The sequence below is a fragment of the Carcharhinus amblyrhynchos genome, chromosome 9, assembly GCF_965287045.1.
Source record: "Carcharhinus amblyrhynchos chromosome 9, sCarAmb.v2.hapA, whole genome shotgun sequence".
NCBI lineage: Eukaryota > Metazoa > Chordata > Chondrichthyes > Carcharhiniformes > Carcharhinidae > Carcharhinus > Carcharhinus amblyrhynchos.
Window position 1 is genome coordinate 48,817,797 of NC_137332.1, and position 20,667 is coordinate 48,838,463.

The following is a 20,667-nucleotide window of genomic DNA, read 5'->3' on the forward strand; positions in this document are numbered from 1 at the left end:
CTGCTTTCACAGCCACAGTATTTATATTGTTGGCCCAGGTCAGAAATGGTCAATCGTAGCACCCCCAGGATGTTGATAGTGGGGGATTCAGTAATGGTAATGGCATTGAATGTCAAGAGGTTTGCCTTTCTTGTTCTTGGAGATACTACATTGCTAGAAACTTGTGTGTGGCACTCATGACCTTATAATGGAAGATCATTGGCGAAGCAGCTGAAGAGGGTTGGGCTTTAGGACTCTACCCTGAAGGTCTCATGCAGTGATGTCTTGAGATGACAGTTCTACTAACTGTCACAGGTACTGCTAAAAGCCAGGGGAAACAACGTTTTTTTAAAAAAAATCCTATGTTTCCACCATTAGTTTATCTTATCATCTGAAAGTACTGTCTTGATTCCAAATAGTTGCAGTTTTTCTTTGCGTAGGTGCCCTTTCCTCAGAAGACAACTTGGTATATGATTGCAGTTTATTCAACAATGAGGATTAGTAACTTGCTCCTCCTACACTGAGTTAATGCCATTAAAGGTGCATTTTACAGCAGAAATATCTGCAGAAAGATGGAGAAGGAAGTCCTCCCTGATCTTCTAGTTCAGAGTATTGGCAGTTAAAGTTACTGCCAGCAGCACTTTTCCACATCCATGCAGCACATTTGACGACATTCTTAACTTTGCAAGGCGGTGGCCCCTTTAAATTAGCAATAAACTGAACGTTATCAATCGCCGCATTAGTATGTCGTTGTTAAGATACTGTAGCAGTCGGCTAAACAGGATCTGGGAATCTGGCGAGTCATGTGATTGATTTTTTTTTGTGTATGTGTGTGTTGTCGGTTTCCCACAGCGCCCCTTTAAAAAAAGCCTGGAGAAAGAGAGAGAGAGAGAGAGGGAGCTCGCTTGCAGAATCACAGCTTCCGATACTGGAGCTGCGACAAGATCTTGCTTTGATTAAATTGACTCTAATTCAATTAGTTACTGTTACGGGCCGAATAGAGTGAAAACAAGATAATAAAAGATGGCAGGCGCAATTATAGAAAATATGAGCACGAAGAAGCTCTGCATTGTTGGAGGGATTTTGCTCGTTTTCCAAATAATTTCCTTTCTGGTGGGAGGTTTGATCGGTAAGTGGCTTGTTACTCGCGTTTTCTTTTGTTAGCTATTTATTACAGTATCGGTAGCAACGTAGTATGATCTAATTAGTCCTGCCATTGTACTTGGGGAGAGAAGAACTGCATGGGCTCTTTGTAGCGGTTCAGTCTAGTGCGTAAAGTGGAAGAAAACTTTTGGCCTACTTTCAGTAACAACTTCTGTCTTTTTAAACAAAAAAAAGGAGAAAGTGAAGCATGGCGACAGGACGCCGGTAGAAAGGGAATTTTATTAATTTCATACACTTGTCTTTTAGACGGGCATCTTTTTAGCAGAATAAAACTATAGTTTTTTTTGTGTGTGTGAGAGCTGGTTGCTGTAGTAGGGCTCCAGATGATTTTTTTTGAAAGGTTACGCCTGTATGGTGAAAAGGAATTGAAATCCACACGAGTGGATTGTACTGACTTTTCTTTCTAAAAGATCTGTACAAGTTTATAACACGCACGATCAGTGAATATGTTTAAATAACTACCTGCGTCTTTTTAAAGGACGTTAGTTTTTTTAAAAAAATAAGTATTTAACTTTTAAACGCCCCTATAGTCTTAAAACTTTTTTTTTCTTTTGTTCTCACCCCTAGCGAGTTTCTGAACTTTTCTGGCTCCACCTCTACGCTCTGAGTTGCGATCGAGGCGAGATTATGAACTTTTTTTAATGATTGAACAGAGAGTGGGATGAACAACTGTGGCGTTGTTTTTTCTTTTTAAAAGGGATTTGCGGATGGGGAGACGCTCATTATAAGATGGGACAGGACTTTGTCTCCCGTAGGATTGGTAGTAGGTTGTATGGGAATGTGTTTCCTAAACTCTCTCCACTGCCCAGGTTAATAGCAGCAGTAGCAGCGCTGAGCAGGGTTACTGCAGCCCCCGGGGTAATTCTGCAGTGACTGTCCCCGGGGAAAGCAGCTTCATCCGGTTAGTTTCTATTCCCCCTCTGTCGCGGATTAAATGCGGAGCATTCCTGTGGCAGGTGACTGCGCCATTCCTCTAGCGCACACACTGATGGGCTAATGTTTTAGTGGAAACTGAAAAGCGCAAAAAAAAGGAGCACCCACCGGCTCCAACTGTGAGGCTCCACCCAGCTTCGAGACTGCAAAACGGGTGGATTCATTGGGGGAAGGAATACTTTTCCTGCACTTCCCACACATATGGCCAACAATCAGAAAATCCCTGACTCTCGTTAGGATTTCCACTTTAAATATTCAGGAAACGACCCAGGTACAATAATATCCTTCTCCCTCTTCCCAGAATAAAGTAAGTGACGCCTGTTAGAGTAATGCAATGCTTATAAACAAATGAGGGGAGGAATGTTTTCTTAACCCATTTTGTCTTCACATATTGTCAATGTTCCATTTAAATGGAAAGGGAAGGAATTCATGATATTCCTGAAATGTATCCACAAAAAAAAATTTTTCATCCAGAGGTGTTCATTCTTGCGATACAAATCTAAAGGTGCTTGTGAGCCTCTTGTCTTCCCCATGTGACCATTATGTATGCTGAGGGTCAAACAGATCTGGATCCTCACTTAGATCCGTCCCAAGTTGAGTTTAATATTTTTTCCCCAAAAATGTGCTTTATTAATTGTAAAAATACGTGACAAAACATTTCAATTTAAACAGAATTATACTTTTCCCCACATTCAGCATGTTCCAATCTTAGATACCTCAATACAATTGACATTCTCTCTTCCACCTTCTTCTGTTGGGAAAAAGATACAAAAGTCTGAGGACACACACCAGCCAATTCAAAAACAGCTTCTTCCCTGCTGCTGTCATTCTTTTGAATGAACTTGCCTTGCATTAAGTTGATCTTTCTCTACACCCTAGCCATGACTGTAACACTACATTCTGCACTGAATCCTTTCCTTTTCTAATGAACGGTATGTTTTGTCTGTATAGTGCACAAGAAACAATACTTTTCACTGTATACTAATACATGTGACAATAATAAATCAAATCGTATACTCATGATGCTTTGGATGGGGAGGTGGTAGTATGTTTGGATTAAGAATCTGTAGATCTAGAGTAATGCTCTGGGGACCTGGGCTCAAAAAGTCTGGAATTAAATGTCTAATGTTAACAACAAAACTATTGTTGATTATTGTAACAACCCATCTGGTTCACAGATGTCCCTTGGGGAAGGAAATCTGCCATCTTTACCAGGTCTGGCCAATATATGACTCTAGACCCACAGTAACGTGGTTGACTCTTAAATGTCCTCAAGGGCAATGAGGGATGGGCAATAAATGATAGCTTAGGCCATTGATGCCCACAGTCCGTAAATGAGTTTTTTTAAAGATTGCGATATGTCCTCCATGTCAGGCATATAGCCCAAGGGCAAAATGTTTCACATTTAAAATTGCAGAAAGTGAAATAGAATTTAATTTTTCTCTACAGTTATGTTCTACTCTGAAGGGACCTCAATCCAATTTTGATAATGTTGTTCATCATTTGAGATTTAATAGCCTTTCTGAAGGCCAGGAAACAAATCAGGACTCTGCTGAAGGGCAGCATTTATTGTCCTAAACCACTGCACGTACTTTAAATTTTTTTCTACGTTAACTCCTCATGATCTTAGGATTTCACACCTACTGAAACTGATTTGATACCACTGCTGTTTTCATTTGGTATCTGAAAGACTGACCTCTTGGTTTTTATATTGCTAAATTAAGCAGACTTGTCGACTCCAAAGAAAATTGGGCTTCTGAGTCTGCTAATGGAGTGAGTGGATAGTATTGTAAACAGAGGGAGCAGATTCTGACACTAGTCATCTGAGCTCTAAACTGAAACAGCTGCAGTATAGAAACATCATAAGACCAAAGAGGTTGTTCTGTATGAGACTACTAAACTCCAAAGAATTGGTTCTCAGATGGGGTAATAGTTCGTGATGAGGGAAATTTGTTTAAACTGGTGAATATATTTCGTAATGTGCTTTGTCTTATTTGGATCAGCTGGCTCTGGATAAAGAACTGCTGCTGAAATTTGTGTCTGTGTTGTCCATGTTTACAGTTGGGAGGATGTTGGTAATCCATTTATATTTTACAGGGAACTGTGCTGCTTATGCGTCATTTGCAAAGAGCTTCTGATAGTGTCCAGTGAGGATCAAACTTACATTTATTGGTTGTTTGCAATACCTGATGGGCTGACCTCGTTGGAGGTGGGAAACAGGAAAAAGTGGGGTTCCTTTTAGGTTTTGATCTTTGCAAGATCTCACGCTAGGTGATAGATCAAAAACAAGTTGACTTTGCAGATTCCATATGGAGTTGGCCAATTTGTAGTGCACCAGGGTAGCTGCCTTGGTGAATAAAAACTTGATGGTAGCCATGATGTGGAGATGCCGGCATTGGACTGGAATAAACACAGTAAGAAGTCTCACGACACCAGGTTAAATCTGTTGGACTTTAAACTGGTGTCGTGAGACTTCTTACTAAATCAAAACTCCGCAGTGGACAATCAAAGGCAACTGGAGTTCTTTGCGCTTGGCTCCAGTTTATCCTGTTATCAGTGCCACACATAAATAACATATTTACCTTTGCCCTATGTTGGTAGACTGAGATCGTAGCTGGTGAAGCTACAATTGAAACCTCACACACTTGTGTTCCTTGGCTCTGCTGCACTGCACCTTTTTTACATTTTTGGCTAAAAGGTGTATCTGTACTAGGGTACACAGACAAATTGATCAGTTTCCTTAGAACTTGGTATGGCAATTCTTAACATGATTTTTCAACATATGCTGGACGTCCGACTGGCCAAAGTAAAACATTTCCAATAAATTGAAAAATTAGATCCTTTTTGTTTCTGTAGTGTTACAACCGCAACATCTTTTTGTTATTATAAGACCACAAGTTGAAAAATCAATGTTTTTAAAGTAGGCTTAAAATATGCTCAGCATGTGCAAAATTACTTTCATTTGGGGCTTATTTCAATTTTATGCATTTGAGATGATTCCCTTGTGCCTTGGGTGTACAGTTTGTAGCTTAGGTGATGAAGAAATCTTGAGATCAGATTGCAATTCATTTATCCCCAAACAATTGTGTGTCTTTCTGCATTGATTGTAGTTGACAGGATAAACTCTGTTGCCAACTCCCCTAAAATGTAGATGTTGATAAACCTGCTCAGTCCTTTTCATGCTTTTTCTCATTTTCTGTTTCTAGATTTTGGTCATCTTTTCCTATTTCCAAGGAGCATATGTTTCACCACTACTGTCCCACTGCTGTATCATCTTAATTTCCCATTCTTGGTGTGCAGGTCTGCTTTGATTGGGCTATGTCTCTACCTTCTTCATGTGCAGTTTCCTGCCAGTGTCATTGGCCAGTGATTTTTTTTTTGCACTAATACTAAGTTGAGGGCATCTGCAGAGCTGTGTGTTTGAACACTGGAGATTAAAGCTGGGTGCTTCATGGTTTGTGGTTCATTTTCAAGTTCAACAATGCAATTACATTTCAGCCATTGGGGAAATCAACATTTTAAAAGGCTAAACCAGTAATTGACTTAATACGGACAAATGATTAGAAGCTAAGGCACGTGTGTAAATGTTTATTACACTTGTTCCTGTGTTACTTTCTAATTCACCATTTTATATATATGTGCTATAATGTGTTGCCTAGTATGGATAGGATTTTGATTTGGGTGTAATGTTCTCTGAAATTCATTAGCTTGCAGCCACCTATTGTGTGGGCTGACCAAAAAAAAGACTAAACAAGGCAACTGGTGGGTATTGAAATGGTGGAGTGCACTGGGCACAGCACAAGGTGTTGTGTTGTGTCCGTAGCCTCACCCCGCCTTCGGCAGCATCCCAATTTTAGTACTGAGGACTTGTGTTCCAAAATAATGCGGAGAATTGCCCAGCTGCGTCCTGTCTGTTTTTCAGAAAGATAGGACAAATCCAATCCACGCACTTACAATCCCAGCAGCCAGCCAGTTCTCAATCATCAGCAAAGTTATGGATGTGTCATTAACACTCCCATTAAGTAGCACTCACCAATGCTCAGTTTGGGTTTTGCCAGAAACATTTAGTTCCAGATCTCATTTACAACTCTTGTTCTAAGCATGTGCCAATAGAGCTGAATTCTAGAGTGAAGTGAGTGACTGCCAGTAAGGAAGCTTTTTTGACCAAATGTGGCATTGAGGCATCCCTGAAAATCAGAAGTCAATGGGAATCATCAGAAGACTCTATTGGAGTCATACACAACACATAGGAAGATGGATGGTTGTGGTTGTTGGAAGTTGATCATCTAGGGGGTCCAGGCCATCACTGCAAGAGTTCCTAAGCTCAATCATCCACAGTTGTTTTATCGATGACAGCTCCAGTCCCCGTTACTAAGGTCAAAATGTTCCTGGGATCTTCAGTGGTTGCAACGTATGTCCATTCCTGCATGCGGCAAGATTTGAATGGCATTTAGGCATGGACTGAAAATTTGCAAATGCTTAGCAAAGACTATCTCCAAAAACCAAGAATCTAGCCACCTCCCCATGACGTTCAACAGCAATGCCATTGCTGAATTCCCTTGCCACTCATCAGGAGCTTAACTGGACTGTCCACATAATTACAATAAACAACAGGATTTTTTCTGCAATGAGTAAGTCAACCTCCTGACTCTACTAAGCTTATCCACATCTGCAAAGCACATGTCAGTAGTGTGATAAAATCACCTGCTTTCTTGGGTGAGTGTAGTTCCAACACCAACCAGGACAAAGCAGCCCACTTGATTGGCACCCCATCCACCACCTTTAAAACATTTCATTCCCTCCACCAATGCACAATGGCGGTGATGCACTCGAGCAGCTCACCAAGGCTTTTCTAACAGAAATATTCATAGTCACTATTTATTGCCTAGAAAGACAAGGAGAGCAGTCATGTGGAAGGAGAAATTGAATGTGGTGGTGTTCCTATGTTAAATATCATCGTAACTTGGATATATGTTGCCACTCCAACTGTCTGATCAGAGTCCTGGTACTCCCTCCCTAAAGCACTGTGGAAATACCTTCCTCTCAAACTGCAGCATTTCCAAAAGGCTGTTTGTCTTGAGCTCTATACACAGCTTATATGTGTGGAGTTTGCACTTTCTCCCCATGCATGGGTTTCCTCTGGGTGCTCCGGTTTCCTCTGGGTGCTCCAGTTTCATAAGAACATAAGAACATAAGAAATAGGAGCAGGAGTAGGCCATCTGGCCCTTCGAGCCTGCCCCGCCATTCAATAAGATCATGGCTGATCTGTCGTGGCTCAGTTCCACTTTCCCGCCCTCTCCCCATAACCCTTAATCCCCTCTCTTATCAAAAACCCATCAACCCGCTTCTTAAAAATATTTAGCGAGGCAGCCTCCACCACTTCAACGGGCAGAGAATTCCAGAGATTCACCACCCTTTGAGTGAAGAAGTTCCTCCTCAACTCCGTTCTGAACTGCCCCCCCTTTATCTTGAGGCTGTGCCCCCTAGTCCTACTGTCTTTTTTGAGCGGGAAGAGTCTTTCCACCTCTATCCTATCCATCCCATTCATCATCTTATACGTCTCAATGAGATCTCCCCTCATTCTTCTAAACTCTAACGAGTACAAGCCTAGTTTATTCAGCCTCTCCTCATAGCTCAACCCCCTCAACTCCGGTATCAGCCTAGTAAACCTCCTCTGCACTCCCTCCAAGGCCAAAATATCCTTGCGCAGGTGCGGCGCCCAAAACTGCACACAGTACTCCAGCTGCGGCCTCACCAATGCCCTATACAGCTGCAGCAAGACCTCCCTACTTTTAATCCAAAGACATGCAGGTTAGGTGAACTGGCCATGCTAAATTGTGCCTTGGCCATAGTAAATGTGTGCAGTTACAGAGATAGAGCAGGAGCAAGGGGCTGCATGAGATACTCTGTCAGAGAGTTGGTGAAGACTCCGTGGGTTGAATGACCTCTTCTGCACCATAGGGATTCTTTGATTCTAAGATGATACACCATAACTTTTTGAAGGGTAGTTTGGGAAGGTCAATAAATGCCTGTCTTGCCAATAATGCCCACACTCCATGAATGGTTTTGAGCCCAAATTATCAGAGGAAAGAGGGTGATAATTTTGAGCAGTGGACATTCTTATGAATTGCAAAATTTAGTATAGCACCTGCCTGTGATTCTTTCAATGGAGAGCTAAGTTTTTAAACTTTTGCTTTGTTTGTATCTTGATTGCAAAGCTATATAAAACGGATATTGTCAACTGATTTGTTTGTTGGCTGCACTGTCATTGCTAAGTTTATTTTGTGCATGATAAACTCAGTACGAAATGTATTTTATACATATGTTCTTTCAGACCAATTTGTAACTATATGTTGAAAATGTCTCATCGTGTAACTAAATGCATTGTTCAGCATAAAGTTACTTTTTGCTCTGTGTTGGATGTACTTCTCTGTTTAATGCCCTTCTCATCTTTTGTCATCATGTTGATTTTTGGTGATCAGGCTTTTAAATCTTGCTCCTTTGTTAAAGATGTATTGCCATTGCGACCTCCCTCCCAATGGCTCAGCATGTTTACTCAGTGAACTGTACACACCAGGGTTCCAGGTTTGATGTCTAGTTTGTGCTGAGTTAGATGATCTCATGCTACAGTAGTTGCATTGCTTAGATTGGCTCCAGCACCATTGACTTAGATGGTGGAAAATTGCCCATGCGCATGCTACTGAGTGTTATTTATGTATGCCTGCCAGAAGTGTGTGCGTAGACATCATAAAAAGTCAAAATTGATTTGGAGTGTGATGATTGATTGGCCTGCTGGCTAGCACCCGTATTTTAAATAAAAGACCGAGCAAACAGTTTGGTGTGGCATATATCATAGAATTTGTGGAGGGATTCTTTTCATGCAGTCCCAGCAAACGTGTTCATCCTCCTGCCAACTTGCAATCCTACTTTTGAGGCATTTTAAATTTGGTACCTCTTGTGGCTCTCTATGACCCAAACTATATCACCTCTGCATTTTATATTTCCTAAAACTGTTTCTCATTCTTTTCTCTCTTCCCCCGCCCTCCCCCAAATTTCCTCCATGCTTTGTCCCTCCCTGACGCTGTCATTTCCGGCCTTACAACCACTGATTTTTTTTTAAATCATTCCAGCATTGATGGCTATACCCTTAGATGCCTAGGCCTTGAGTTCCAGAAGTTCCTACCCAACTTTCTGTTTTAAAAAAAAAACTATCTTTGGTTGTGTGCCTTAAATAATGTAACCTTCTAAATGCACCTTGAGTCATTTAATTAACAGTGCTATATAAATGCAAGTTGTTATTTTAACAGATTGTGGACCCATAAACAAATTGGAGTGAAAATACAAATGATGTCTATCAATGTTGGTAAGCAGTGATTATATGAATTAGGAATCTTGCAGAAGCTTAAAGTATGGGATGCATTTCTTAATATCTTGGTAATAGAGTAACTTTTTTCCTTCCCTTCATATCCTCCATTTTGTCTTTCAGCTTTGCTGGGAGTGTGGATACATGCAACCTATTTCTCATCTATTGCTAAAGCCCTCAACTTCCCATTGTCAATTTGCAAGAATCAATCCTGTCTTCTGATTTTTTTTTCCTCTTTGACAATTCCTGGGACACAGTCATCCACTTAGGACTTTGCTGTTTTTATTACAGCTCAGACTGGAAGTTGAACAGGACAGGGGTCCCACCTATCCCACCCACTTGCAGGCAGTGGTGCTTGCACATTTCTTTGTATGGTCTTTTTAAAATTTTGTTCATCCTCGTGTATCATTCCATGTAAGAAGGACTTGCACCTCTCATCCTCAGTACACCCCAACACTTAAAGCTAATGATTTTTTTTTTAAAGTGCAATCATATAATAGCTGACTAAATTGTGTTCTGAATTGCCTCTTACCTAGGGCAGATGCGCAGAGGCTTTAAGGTTTAAAAGGAGGAAAGGGTGGAGAGGTTTAGGGTCAGAATTCCAGAGTTTAGGCTTTCAGCAGAGGAGACACTCATTTTATTTCTATTTCGGTGCTACATAAATGGTGATATTTATCACATGCCCATTTAATTATCTTTGCCTGGTTCTGCCTGCAGTGCAGTCACTCCTAGTAGATGTTTCTGTATCACTATTGCTGAGTTTGTGAATGGCTGAGGATTTTTCTAGCCTTCCTATTAAATCCATTTGCACATTAGCTGATTGCCTTAGGGCAACCATTGTCTGTTCAGGAAATATCCTCTTCATTCATTGCAAGAGGAAATGAAAAGTATCAATCCTGTGAGAGACTATTTTCAATAGCCTGTATAGGGCAGACAGCTATATTCAGATGTTAATTGAGTAAAGTTTGCATCAGGTTGAATACCCCCAGGTCAGTTTCAAAGTTATTTCTTTCTTTTCAGATGATGTAAGTTATGAAATTGTTTCTATAATTTATACACTTGTGTGATAAACTTCTGCGCTTTTCCCCGTGTAAGCTTTTGTGTTTCATCATTGATTTTTGCCCCCATCAAATAAAGCAAAAAGCCATTTAACATTATAGAAATTGCAGCACAGATGGAAGCCATATGGCCCATTGTGTCTGTGTCGGCGCTAGCTTTTAATGGGAACCATCATCTTTATTCGCATTTCCTTGCTTTTTCCTTGTCTCTTTTGTATTCCTCTCCCTTGAAATATTTACCTAAATTTTTTATAAAGGAAAGTGCAAATTCTATAGCTCTGAATTAAAAAGAAAGTGCTGAAAATGCGATGCAGGTAGTTTCTGAGAATGTATAGGGAGGGAAGTTTGTAGGATTTTATTCCCAGTTATTGATGCATGGAAAACACTATTGCCTGTGGCTAAGGAGGCAAGATTCAACAATCTAAAAGGTGGGGGTGAGAAAGGATGAAGAATGTATTTGACATTCTGTGATTGCTGACCTACAAGTGGCAGCTTGTCAAGTAAAGCCTTGATAAAATTCTCATTGTTGTTTTCAAATCTCTCTATAGTTTCACCCCTTCATAGCTTTGTGCCCTGCTAATTCTTGACTGCTGCCTTTTTTTGTTTTTGATCACCCCACCACTTGTGGCAATGTCTTCAGTTGCCAGGGCCCTAAGCTCCGGAATTCCCTCCGTAAATCTCTCTGTTCTCTTTATCCTTTATTAAAATTACTCCTGTAAAACCAAGTCTTTGGTCAAGATGTTGGTCATCTCTAACTTGATGTCAAATTTTATTAATACCACTTTGAAGCACATCAGTACGTTTTTTTTTATTTAACCTATTTCTATAATCACTTCCAGTGATGACTTCCATATTCCAATAACCTTTTTGTGTGTGTAGCTGGGAGAGGTGAGGGAAGGGTTGTATGTTGGGTTGGGTCACCAGTCCATTCTCCTTTTATGCTTTATCCTTTTGCCAGTGTTCTACCAACTAGTATAAACGTGGTGGTTTGCATTATGGGTTTCTTTGATGTCATGATGATGAGTACTTGAGACATGAACTGTTTACTGTTGATCTTTAACTATGTGCAAATCCTAGTTACTATCACGATTGGTGCTGCTTTTCCCATGTGAGCTGTTTCGAGAGTGTTGTAGAAATCTACTACCATGTAACTCTTGGGCAGTGCTATTCTCCAACTCACATTAACCTTCTACCAAGCACTTTTTCATTGTAGTGGCATGCCAGCCATAATGGGTGTTTTCAGGAAATTTCCCATTTGCATATATGGTGATATTTATGTAAATGGAAACAAGAAGCATTTGGATACATATATAGGAGTGTGCTTGTAAAGGTTTTATGTTTAATGTGGGCAGCGTGGTTAACACTGCTGTCTCTCGGTGCCAAGGACTGGCCTTGGGTGACTGTAAACTCCACCTGTCTGAGTGGGTTTCCTCTGGGTGTTCTGGTTTCCCCCACAGTCAAGACATGCAGGTTAGGTGGATTGGCCATGCTAAATTACCCATAGTGTCAGGGGATTAGCAGGGTAAGCACATGGAGATAGGGTCTGAGTGAGATTGTTGTCAGTGCAAGCTTAATGGGCCAAATGGCCTCCTGCACTATAGGATTCTGTGATCTATCTTAAGCCCTAATTCAAAAGTATGGACAAAGTAAGTATTGCTTTTTTAAAAAAAATGCTTGCTTCCTTATGGTTACAAATTAGGTGATTTGATCTGTGATGTGCTACTATCGGTCTCAGCAGCCTCACTGGGAGTGGAGCTAAACTAAACCAGGATACCTGCTGTTTCAAGTGGTATTGGCTGAGAATTGGATGGTGCATGGTGGCCATGTTGAATGACCTGATATCTAGGCTTTTCTCTGAAGAGTCAGATGGGGAAGACAACAGAGCTTACCTGAATTTATGCAGCTATCTGCTGAGAAGAATCCATCTGTTGAGGATAACATGACAAGGCGCTAAATAAATCAGTTCAAAATTGAAACATTTCTTCTTCTGTATTTTTCAGCTCCAAACCCAACTACAGGAATTCCATACCTTGCAACAAAATGTGTGGATATAAGAAAACATCAGAAATCAAAGTGGTTCATGCCATGGGGTCCCAACCAGTGCGAAAAGAAGATCCAGGAATTTTCTGAAGCTATGCAGCAACAGATTGAAGCCAATGACATTGTGTTTGCAATCCACGTTCCCCACCAAAGCTGGGAGATGAGTTCCTGGTTTCAGTTCCTATTGGTTGTTCTGCAGTTCGAGATTGAATTTCAGATGGACAATGAGATAAGTAAGTGATGGCATAAAGAAGGAACAGGATTTGTTATTTGTACTTTCGGAAATTTGGTTCATTTCATACCTTTTTTGGGCAGGATACTTTATAAATTTCATATGTACAGTATGTTTAGTATACTTTTTTGAAAAAAGTCCTGAGATGTTTCACAGTGCATTTTTTAAAAATATTCCAAATCACCTGAGGGACTAGAGCAGGTGATTCAAGTTCAGTCTGAAGTACGTTTTAAAGACATCCTTGGGGGGGAAAGCAAACAAGAAATGCAAGGTAGCGAGGTTCAGAAGGGGAAATTCCACAGCTTGGGGCCCAGGCAGATGAAAGCACAGCTGCTAACAGTGGAATGATTAAAACCGGAGATACTCGAGAGATCAGAGTTCGAGGAGCACAGATCTCTGGTTTACGTAGTCAGAGGGGTGAGACCATGGAGGGGCTTGAAATCCAGGGTGAGAATTTTAAACCAAGGCATTGTTTAAGAGTGGAAGTTAGTACAAGTCAGAAATTATAGGGGTGTTTTAATGAGCAGCATTTAGGGCTCTTGATGAAGCGCCATCCAGACTTGAAACATTGGCTGTATTCTCTCTCCACGGGTGCAGTCGGTCTTGCTGAGATTTTTTAGCATTTTCTGTTTTAATTTCAGATTCTAGCATCAGCAATAATTTGCTTTTATCTTAGCATTTTGTGCAAGTTGGGATACAGGCAGCAGAGTTTTGGATGACCTCAGGCTAAACGTAGAAATAGGAGCATGCCATTCGGCCCTTCAATTATGATCATAACTGATCATCCAACTCAATGGTCTAATCTCTTTAAACCTTGCTCCCTCTCCTCCAAAAAAATCCTTTGGTCCCCTTCGCCTCAAGTGCTATATCTAAGTGTTTCTTGAAAACATTCAATGTTTTAGCCTCGACTACCTTCTGTGGTAGCAAATTCCATAGGCCAACCACTCTCTGGTTGAAGAAATTTCTCCTCTCACCTAAATGGTCTACCTTGTATGTGCAGACAGTTTTAAAACTTTTCCTTATTTTCTTCTAGCCAGACATAACTCAGAATAATCTAAAATCTTTTTTGCTTTTTGTTTTTTAAAAAACCTAATTCCAGTGCTTTTATACACTGAGCAATAAGCCAAAGCTGTTTTACTTTCCCCTGTATATTTTCCCTTTTGTGTTGACTCTAAACTTCATCATTAGGTCCTGGAACACTCTTCTGTGGAACTCAAAGTGATCTATGTATTTGGACATGGCCTGCGAAAAGTATGCATGTTTTACAGTCAAATAGCCAGCCAACAACGGTTGTGAAAGCCCTGCCTAAATAATGGTCAGATGAATGAGTTGCAGGAGAGTCATAATTGGCTACATAGAAGGGTTGGAGGAAGAGTAGATCTCGTACTTCACTAAGTTGTACTGAAAGGCTTTGTGAAATATTTGGGATCTAGAGTCTAGTCTGTGAGTCTTGATTGAGCTGGAAGGTAATTGATAAGAGTTAGTAAAAACTACCAATAGTAATCATATCCCCTGTGGGTGAAATGAAGCTTATTCACACAATCGGGATGAAATAAATACTCCACTTCAACAACATTTGGCAGCTCTCCAGCAATAACACAGCTGTTGAAGTGGATTAGTCGTCAGGGGTGACAGACATGGTGGAGTGACAGAATGTTAGATTGGCATGCACTCCAAGCCTTGAGGAGAACGCTCACTAATCTGGCGCTTGACTACAAAAAGTTTTCTGTTCTCTTCTTGTATGAAGAAAATCTTCGCAAGTTTCTAAAGCTGGAGTGTTTCTGAACTTTTACAGAATCTCTGTGCATTAGACAGTCTAAGCTGCTTCATTTTTATAAAGTATTGAAGAGGAGACTGCATTAGGCTGAAAATGCACATAATGCAAATTTAGCAGGGTGGACAGGGAGTGAAATGTCTTTAATATTCTGGGATCAAGAAGGATAAGTCTGTGATCTGCCCATGATGGCACATTCCAACAGAGTATAACTCCATTGCAATCTAGAGTGTATGTCCTGATTGTGTTTTATTATGCATAAATCTCCTTTCATTTAATTGTTTCCTTCTGTGACCTTGGGCTAAATTGGCACAAGCTAAGAATTAAATCTGACTAGATCCAGGTCTATGAGCTGCTGGTTTTTAAAAAAAGGCACTGCTTTTGCCCTGTGAACCATTTAAAATGTAACTAAATGATCAGTACCAAGGTTTTTTAAAAAATCTCATCGTATCTTTACATTCTAAGAATTTAGATGTCAAAAGGCATTTTTGGCAGGGGGGGGGGATTAGTAGGTGTATGTGGTGTGGAAAATGCAGAAATCTGGACATTGGGTCCAGGTCATAATTCTTAACAGTCTGGTGCTGTTCATTGGCCCCTCTAATTGCTATGTGAGTTACGGAGCATGTCAGGATAGGAATGAAAGATGTCTTTAAAAATACAATAGCATTGTTTGAAAATAGTTTATGCTACTGATAAAGGCCTATAAATGGATAGCAAAGATTGAACAGTCTAAAAGCGGATAATGACTGGTTAGATCTCTGTAATGCGATCCATATTGTTGTCGTTTGTGGACAATATTAACTGACCTTGTAACATTGACTTCCCTCTTGTATTTCTCCTCCTTCATTCTTGCACTGAACAGTTTAATTTCCCATCTATCTGGAGTACCATTTTCCAAAAAAAAATTTTTTCGAATGATTTTGGCTTTGGAATTAGTTATGGATTGTGCTTGCAAAGAGCCAGTACAGACATGTCATGTTGGGCCAAAGGATGGCTACCACTGGTGTAAGTTTCATTGATTTTTACAATCATAAAATAGTTGCAGCACAGTATGAAGCCATTCTGCCTTGTGTATGTCTGTGCTAACTCTCAAGTCATACTCACCTGCTTTTTGCCCCATAGTTTTACAGTTTTTATCTTTGGATGATTATCCAATTCCAATGATGCCAGTCTGATATGGTTCTGCAGGTGGTGGCAGCATTCCTGGAATCCTCCAGTTGATGGGTGTTTCAATATGTGAGCTTAGACACTCTGTTGGCAGACTGAATGACTTGTCTTCACACAACATCCAGGAAGGCTGCTTGATGGCAGTGAAGAGCTGGAACTGAAGAAAGTAAATCACTTCACAATTTTCCTTTCCTTCATTGGGTCTGTGAAATAGTTCAGTTAGGACACTTCTGTGGATGTTGTCAGTGCCTTATATGGGCAATAAATATATTCAGTTCCAGCTTTTTACAATATTATTGCCTCTTTTTAGCTGGTTAGCTTATTTTGAAAGTTATGTGGGGGTAATAAATTAATACAATATTTATTTGCATCCTTCCAAGTGACCTTTGTTTAAAAAAAAATTTCCCTTTTGAAGGATACAAAGGGCATGACTCACTAAAAAGGGTGTCTGTAATACCTGTAACTCTTTGATGTTAGACTTTGAAATGAAAATGACTGCTGCTTCTGTGCCAGTAACACTATCCTGGTTTACAAGTCATCTACTCATCCAGAAATTAAATTCTGCTAGCCTGATCACTTTGCTGCTTTGTCGTCATGCTCCATTAGGAACCATGTATGATAATAGCAGTTCCTATCCTTGCTGAGTGTGTTGTTTAAATAACTGGGAAGATTTGGGATTAATGGAATGACTTGAGCATGTACCAAGTTTATATATGCACATTACAAAATATCTTGTTTAGGACTCCAGTATCAGAGGAAGAGCCACTCTGATTAGCTACAGATGGCAATGGGCATATTTTAAAAATTACTTTCTGTCTAAGTATAATAATTGAAGTCATGTGTGCAAATAGTCAAAAAGATGGTGGACACATTTTTGGCAGTGGCTGTCATTTTGGCTTGGTAGTTGCAGCGCCTGTTTTTGGGGTGTCCAGTAAAACTTTCCCTTGTAGCCTCAAACTAATCACCACAAATGTTACAAAAAGTGTTTTGCAGATCAATCATTAGTGGAAATGTTGAGCTTGATTATGGATAATGGGCAGAGTATGAAGCAGTTCTGTAGGATAAAGCTCTGTACTCCACAAAGAGATCTAACTGAACTTGAAGAATACACACACCAGAAATATCAATCTCTTCATAATTTCTATTGACCTGCTCTGCATTTTCTCTAATGCCTACAGTTGATCCCTAGGAATTTCTTGCTAATCAGGAATCTAATCTCAATATTTAGGATTTTTGCAAACTTTATAAAAATATTCTCACAGACATCGTTTATTCTCTATTTCATTACTGTACTCATTACTTTATTTGAATCCAGTGTTCAGCACATCCTGAGCTGCACCTTAGGGTGAAGGGGTCAGTGCCACCTTTATTGGTTTTCCTATTCCTAGACTGTAGAGTAGGGGATAAATAGCAGTCCAGATTCTTTCTGCTCATTTACCCAGTGAAATTGCTGTCCCATGTGTGAATATTTGGGGAAGAATAGAACCAGACTTTTACAGTGATACCCAGCTAAGATATTGTAGCCATGCTATCAATGGTCTGCCAATTCCTGTTGTCTGGGATCACAAATTGTTTGGAGAATTGTGGAACAGCTTCAATAAAGGTCTCCTTCAAGCAAAGAAGTACTTGTACTTGTATAGCACATTTTAATGTAAACTGCCCAAAGCATCTCAGAAGTGTTAAACAACAAATTGATGGTGTGAATTTACTGTATATTTTAGTGTCACATGTTCTAGTTCCTTTAATGGAAGGTTTGATTTTATTGCTGAATGGTCGTCTTTTGTTAAAAAGATTTGAACAGCAATTTTTAATTTGCTGTATTCATTCTGCAAAGGTTTACCTTCACGCATCAGTGACACCTCAAAAATATTACCCCTTGTCCCAGCAGGTCTCGAGAAATTCCTTTCCAACCAGTAAACTAGTCTCAAAATTTAGAATAGCTGCAAACCTATTAATGTAATTCCGTACAGGCAGTTTTTATTCTCTATTTTACTGCATTTGACTTATCTAATGGATCAAGAGTATTGTAATAACAGCTTGAAATATACTAGGATATGCTGAGCTTTTTATGGACTTGCATCAAATTTGAGTTTTTAAAAAATTTCAGATAATTCATCTCTTACTATCACTTCCTTCATCTTAAAAATTACATGCCCAGAAACATGGGGCAGGTCACCAACTCTGCTATTTAGGAACATTATCCTCACAGTCTTCAGGCAAGTCAGTAATGTTGCTTATGCTAGCATTTCCACTGTTCAATAAGATTCTGACTGATCTACCTCAATTCGTGTGCCTGAAAATCGTCACAAATCGTGATTGATGAGAATCCAAAAGTTCATAGCGCTCTTGAATGAAGCAATATTTGCTCATTGCATTTTCTAACCACCAGTACCCTTAGTTCTAGACTGTACAGCAGGGGTACAACCTCTTTGGTTCTCTCGAATCTTGCATTTTTAATGAGGTTTCCCCTCATTCTTTTATTCTAAAATCTAGACAAAGTGAGTACATTCTACGCAATATAAATCCATTCTACTCGATGTTGACAGCAGTGATGTAATTGAGACATTTGTTGGCAGATTTCATCCTAAGGCATTAATTGCAAAGTATTGTTTGACAAGCATGTGTTTGTATAGCAGTTGTAGCATCAAATGGAAGATGATTACGCCACAGAATGCTTGTACTCCCTTCTTTCCATTTGGTAAGTCTTGAATGTAACTATAGATTCCTTCTCTTGGACCTTTCTGGAGATGAGCAAGCAACCTTCAACCTATACTAGTGGCCTTGAGACAAGAAAACCTAATTGGAGATTCTGTGTAAGGAATCGCTGATGGAATTGTACACTACTATTTAATTGGCAAATGTTTGAACAAAAGATATTTTCCCTTGATTCATTATCTGTTGGAGTTCCTCATTGTACTTGGAGAAGAATTACGTCTCAAAATTGAATTTTGCTTTCTTTTCCCCCCGCTTCAGGTGAGGGAGCTGTGGTGACATTGGATGTTTCACTAGGCTATCGTGATGATCGCTTTAGTGAATGGACAGAAATGGCCCATTCAATCGAGAAGCGGAAGCTAAGTTGCAAATTCTCATCTCCAAAAGTATGTACTAGCTTATTTCTATAACATCTCCTTATGAGAGTGAATAGAAGATCCAGTTTTAAAGTTTTCAACAATACGATGCAGATTAAATCATGAACAAACTCACAAGCCAAGTATATATTGGATTCCACAGATGAATCAGTTCAGAAATGCCCCATTAGCGTTTTTGTACATGAGATTAGTGGGTTTATTAGTTTAGTTCATTAGGTTTATTTCCTGCTCTGTGCTGAGTTAGCTAGTCTTACTCAGAATGGCAGTTAGCCAGCACAATTGGTCACAAATCAGAGCTAAATATATGCAAATAACAGCCAAAATCACTACTCCTGCTCTTATACAGTTACCCAGCATGCAACCATGCACTTGTATGGATGTTGACTTGAGGCCAGGATTGGGATATCTTCTGTGGTTAAACGGTCTACTGATGCATCTTCTAAATCCTTGGAATTGCTGGGTCCAACTTCATAAATACTATTCTGTCACTTTGTCCAAGTTCCCATTCATCGTGTTTGATACTAAAGGGTGGTTCCACCACATATTTACCCTGCAAATCCACTGACACTAGGGTCAATTTATGATGGCCAATCAACCAAACCCGTACATCTTTGGACTGTAGGAGGAAACCAGAGCACCTGGAGGAAACAGACACTGACACAAAGAGAATGTGCAAACTCTGCACAGACAGTGACCCCAGGTTGGAATTGAACCTGGCTCCCTGGAGCTGTGAGACAACAGTGCTAAACACTGCCACTGTGCTGCCCCACAGGTTACTGCACCTGGTATTCCCAGGTAGTCTCCCATCCAAGTACCAACCAGGCTTGAGTTTGCTTAAGTTTTGAGATCGGGCTAGTACCTCCTCCTTCAAAGTCCTGCCCCTTTCCTCCTTCTCAACCTCTCCCCACCTCCACTTCAAGCTCTGGAGTGACATCTTGGGTGACATCAGCTAACTAAACATAGACATGCGACTGAATTTTGGAGCACCTCAGTATGGTCCATGAAACTCTTAAAAACTTGTCACAATTTAGAATAAATCTGAGAGTGACATTATATTTGGGAGCAAGAATCCTGACTAATTTCTACCGAACTGCTGCACTCATGTGGATTTAGATTAGGTCAGCATTGTTCTTGACTCTGATACTTTGCATTCAGAAAAAGATGACTGATGTTGTTGGGTTGGTGTTTATGTGTAGAATGCCCATGTAATTACGCTGCATGGGCTAACTTGGAGAGGAGGGGAAGAATTTTACCTATGTAATAAAATGTCCAGTTCTTTCGTGGTGCATAATTAATTCTAATTTTGTATATTATTTCATGTCCTGGACAGCATTATGATAGTCAGGGTCAACTGTACGATTGTGATCTCCTTCCCTTCATGGAATTGGGAAGTGTGGCACACAAGTATTACCTAATTAACATTCGACTTCCTGTCAATGAGAAGAAGAACATTAACATGAAAATCGGAAAATTCAAGGATATTCGGATGGTGGTAATGTCATTGATATAATTACTGCTCTGTTCAGATAAATTGTCATGTTTGATTTTTCACACTAGCCGTTGATTTAAATATTAATGGATTGCATTTTGTGCTCCCAGTGGAAAATTACTTTTCACGTGCTTCCATCCACTGCAGAAAACGCTCATTGAGGAAAGGTTCCAGAGGTCCTGACAAATTTCCATTGCCTTGCCAGACCGCAGAGTAACTGTCTTATGCTATTGATCATAGAGGAATTCTAGCTGTGTATAATCTTGTCGTCTACTGATGTCTGCACGTGTGCAGTTACTGAGGGAAATCCAAAGGGAGAGCCCTGGTGGGAACACCGGCTGTTCAGAATTCTTACAATATGTTGAGACCCACATGAACC

At 40.1% G+C, this 20,667-nt stretch overlaps 1 protein-coding gene across 1 annotated transcript in view; it reads left to right on the forward strand.

The window, feature by feature from the left end:
* The first annotated feature begins 832 nt into the window (after positions 1–832).
* The window catches only part of wls (Wnt ligand secretion mediator), a 51,543-nt gene continuing 31,708 nt past the window's right edge, over positions 833–20,667 (forward strand). Inside the window, exons 1-4 of the mRNA XM_080195575.1 lie at positions 833–1,108; positions 12,498–12,770; positions 18,684–18,808; positions 20,130–20,291. Of these exons, the coding sequence (XP_080051701.1) occupies positions 1,003–1,108; positions 12,498–12,770; positions 18,684–18,808; positions 20,130–20,291 (666 nt within the window). The 5' untranslated portion in view covers positions 833–1,002. The remainder of the gene's footprint in view (positions 1,109–12,497; positions 12,771–18,683; positions 18,809–20,129; positions 20,292–20,667) is intronic.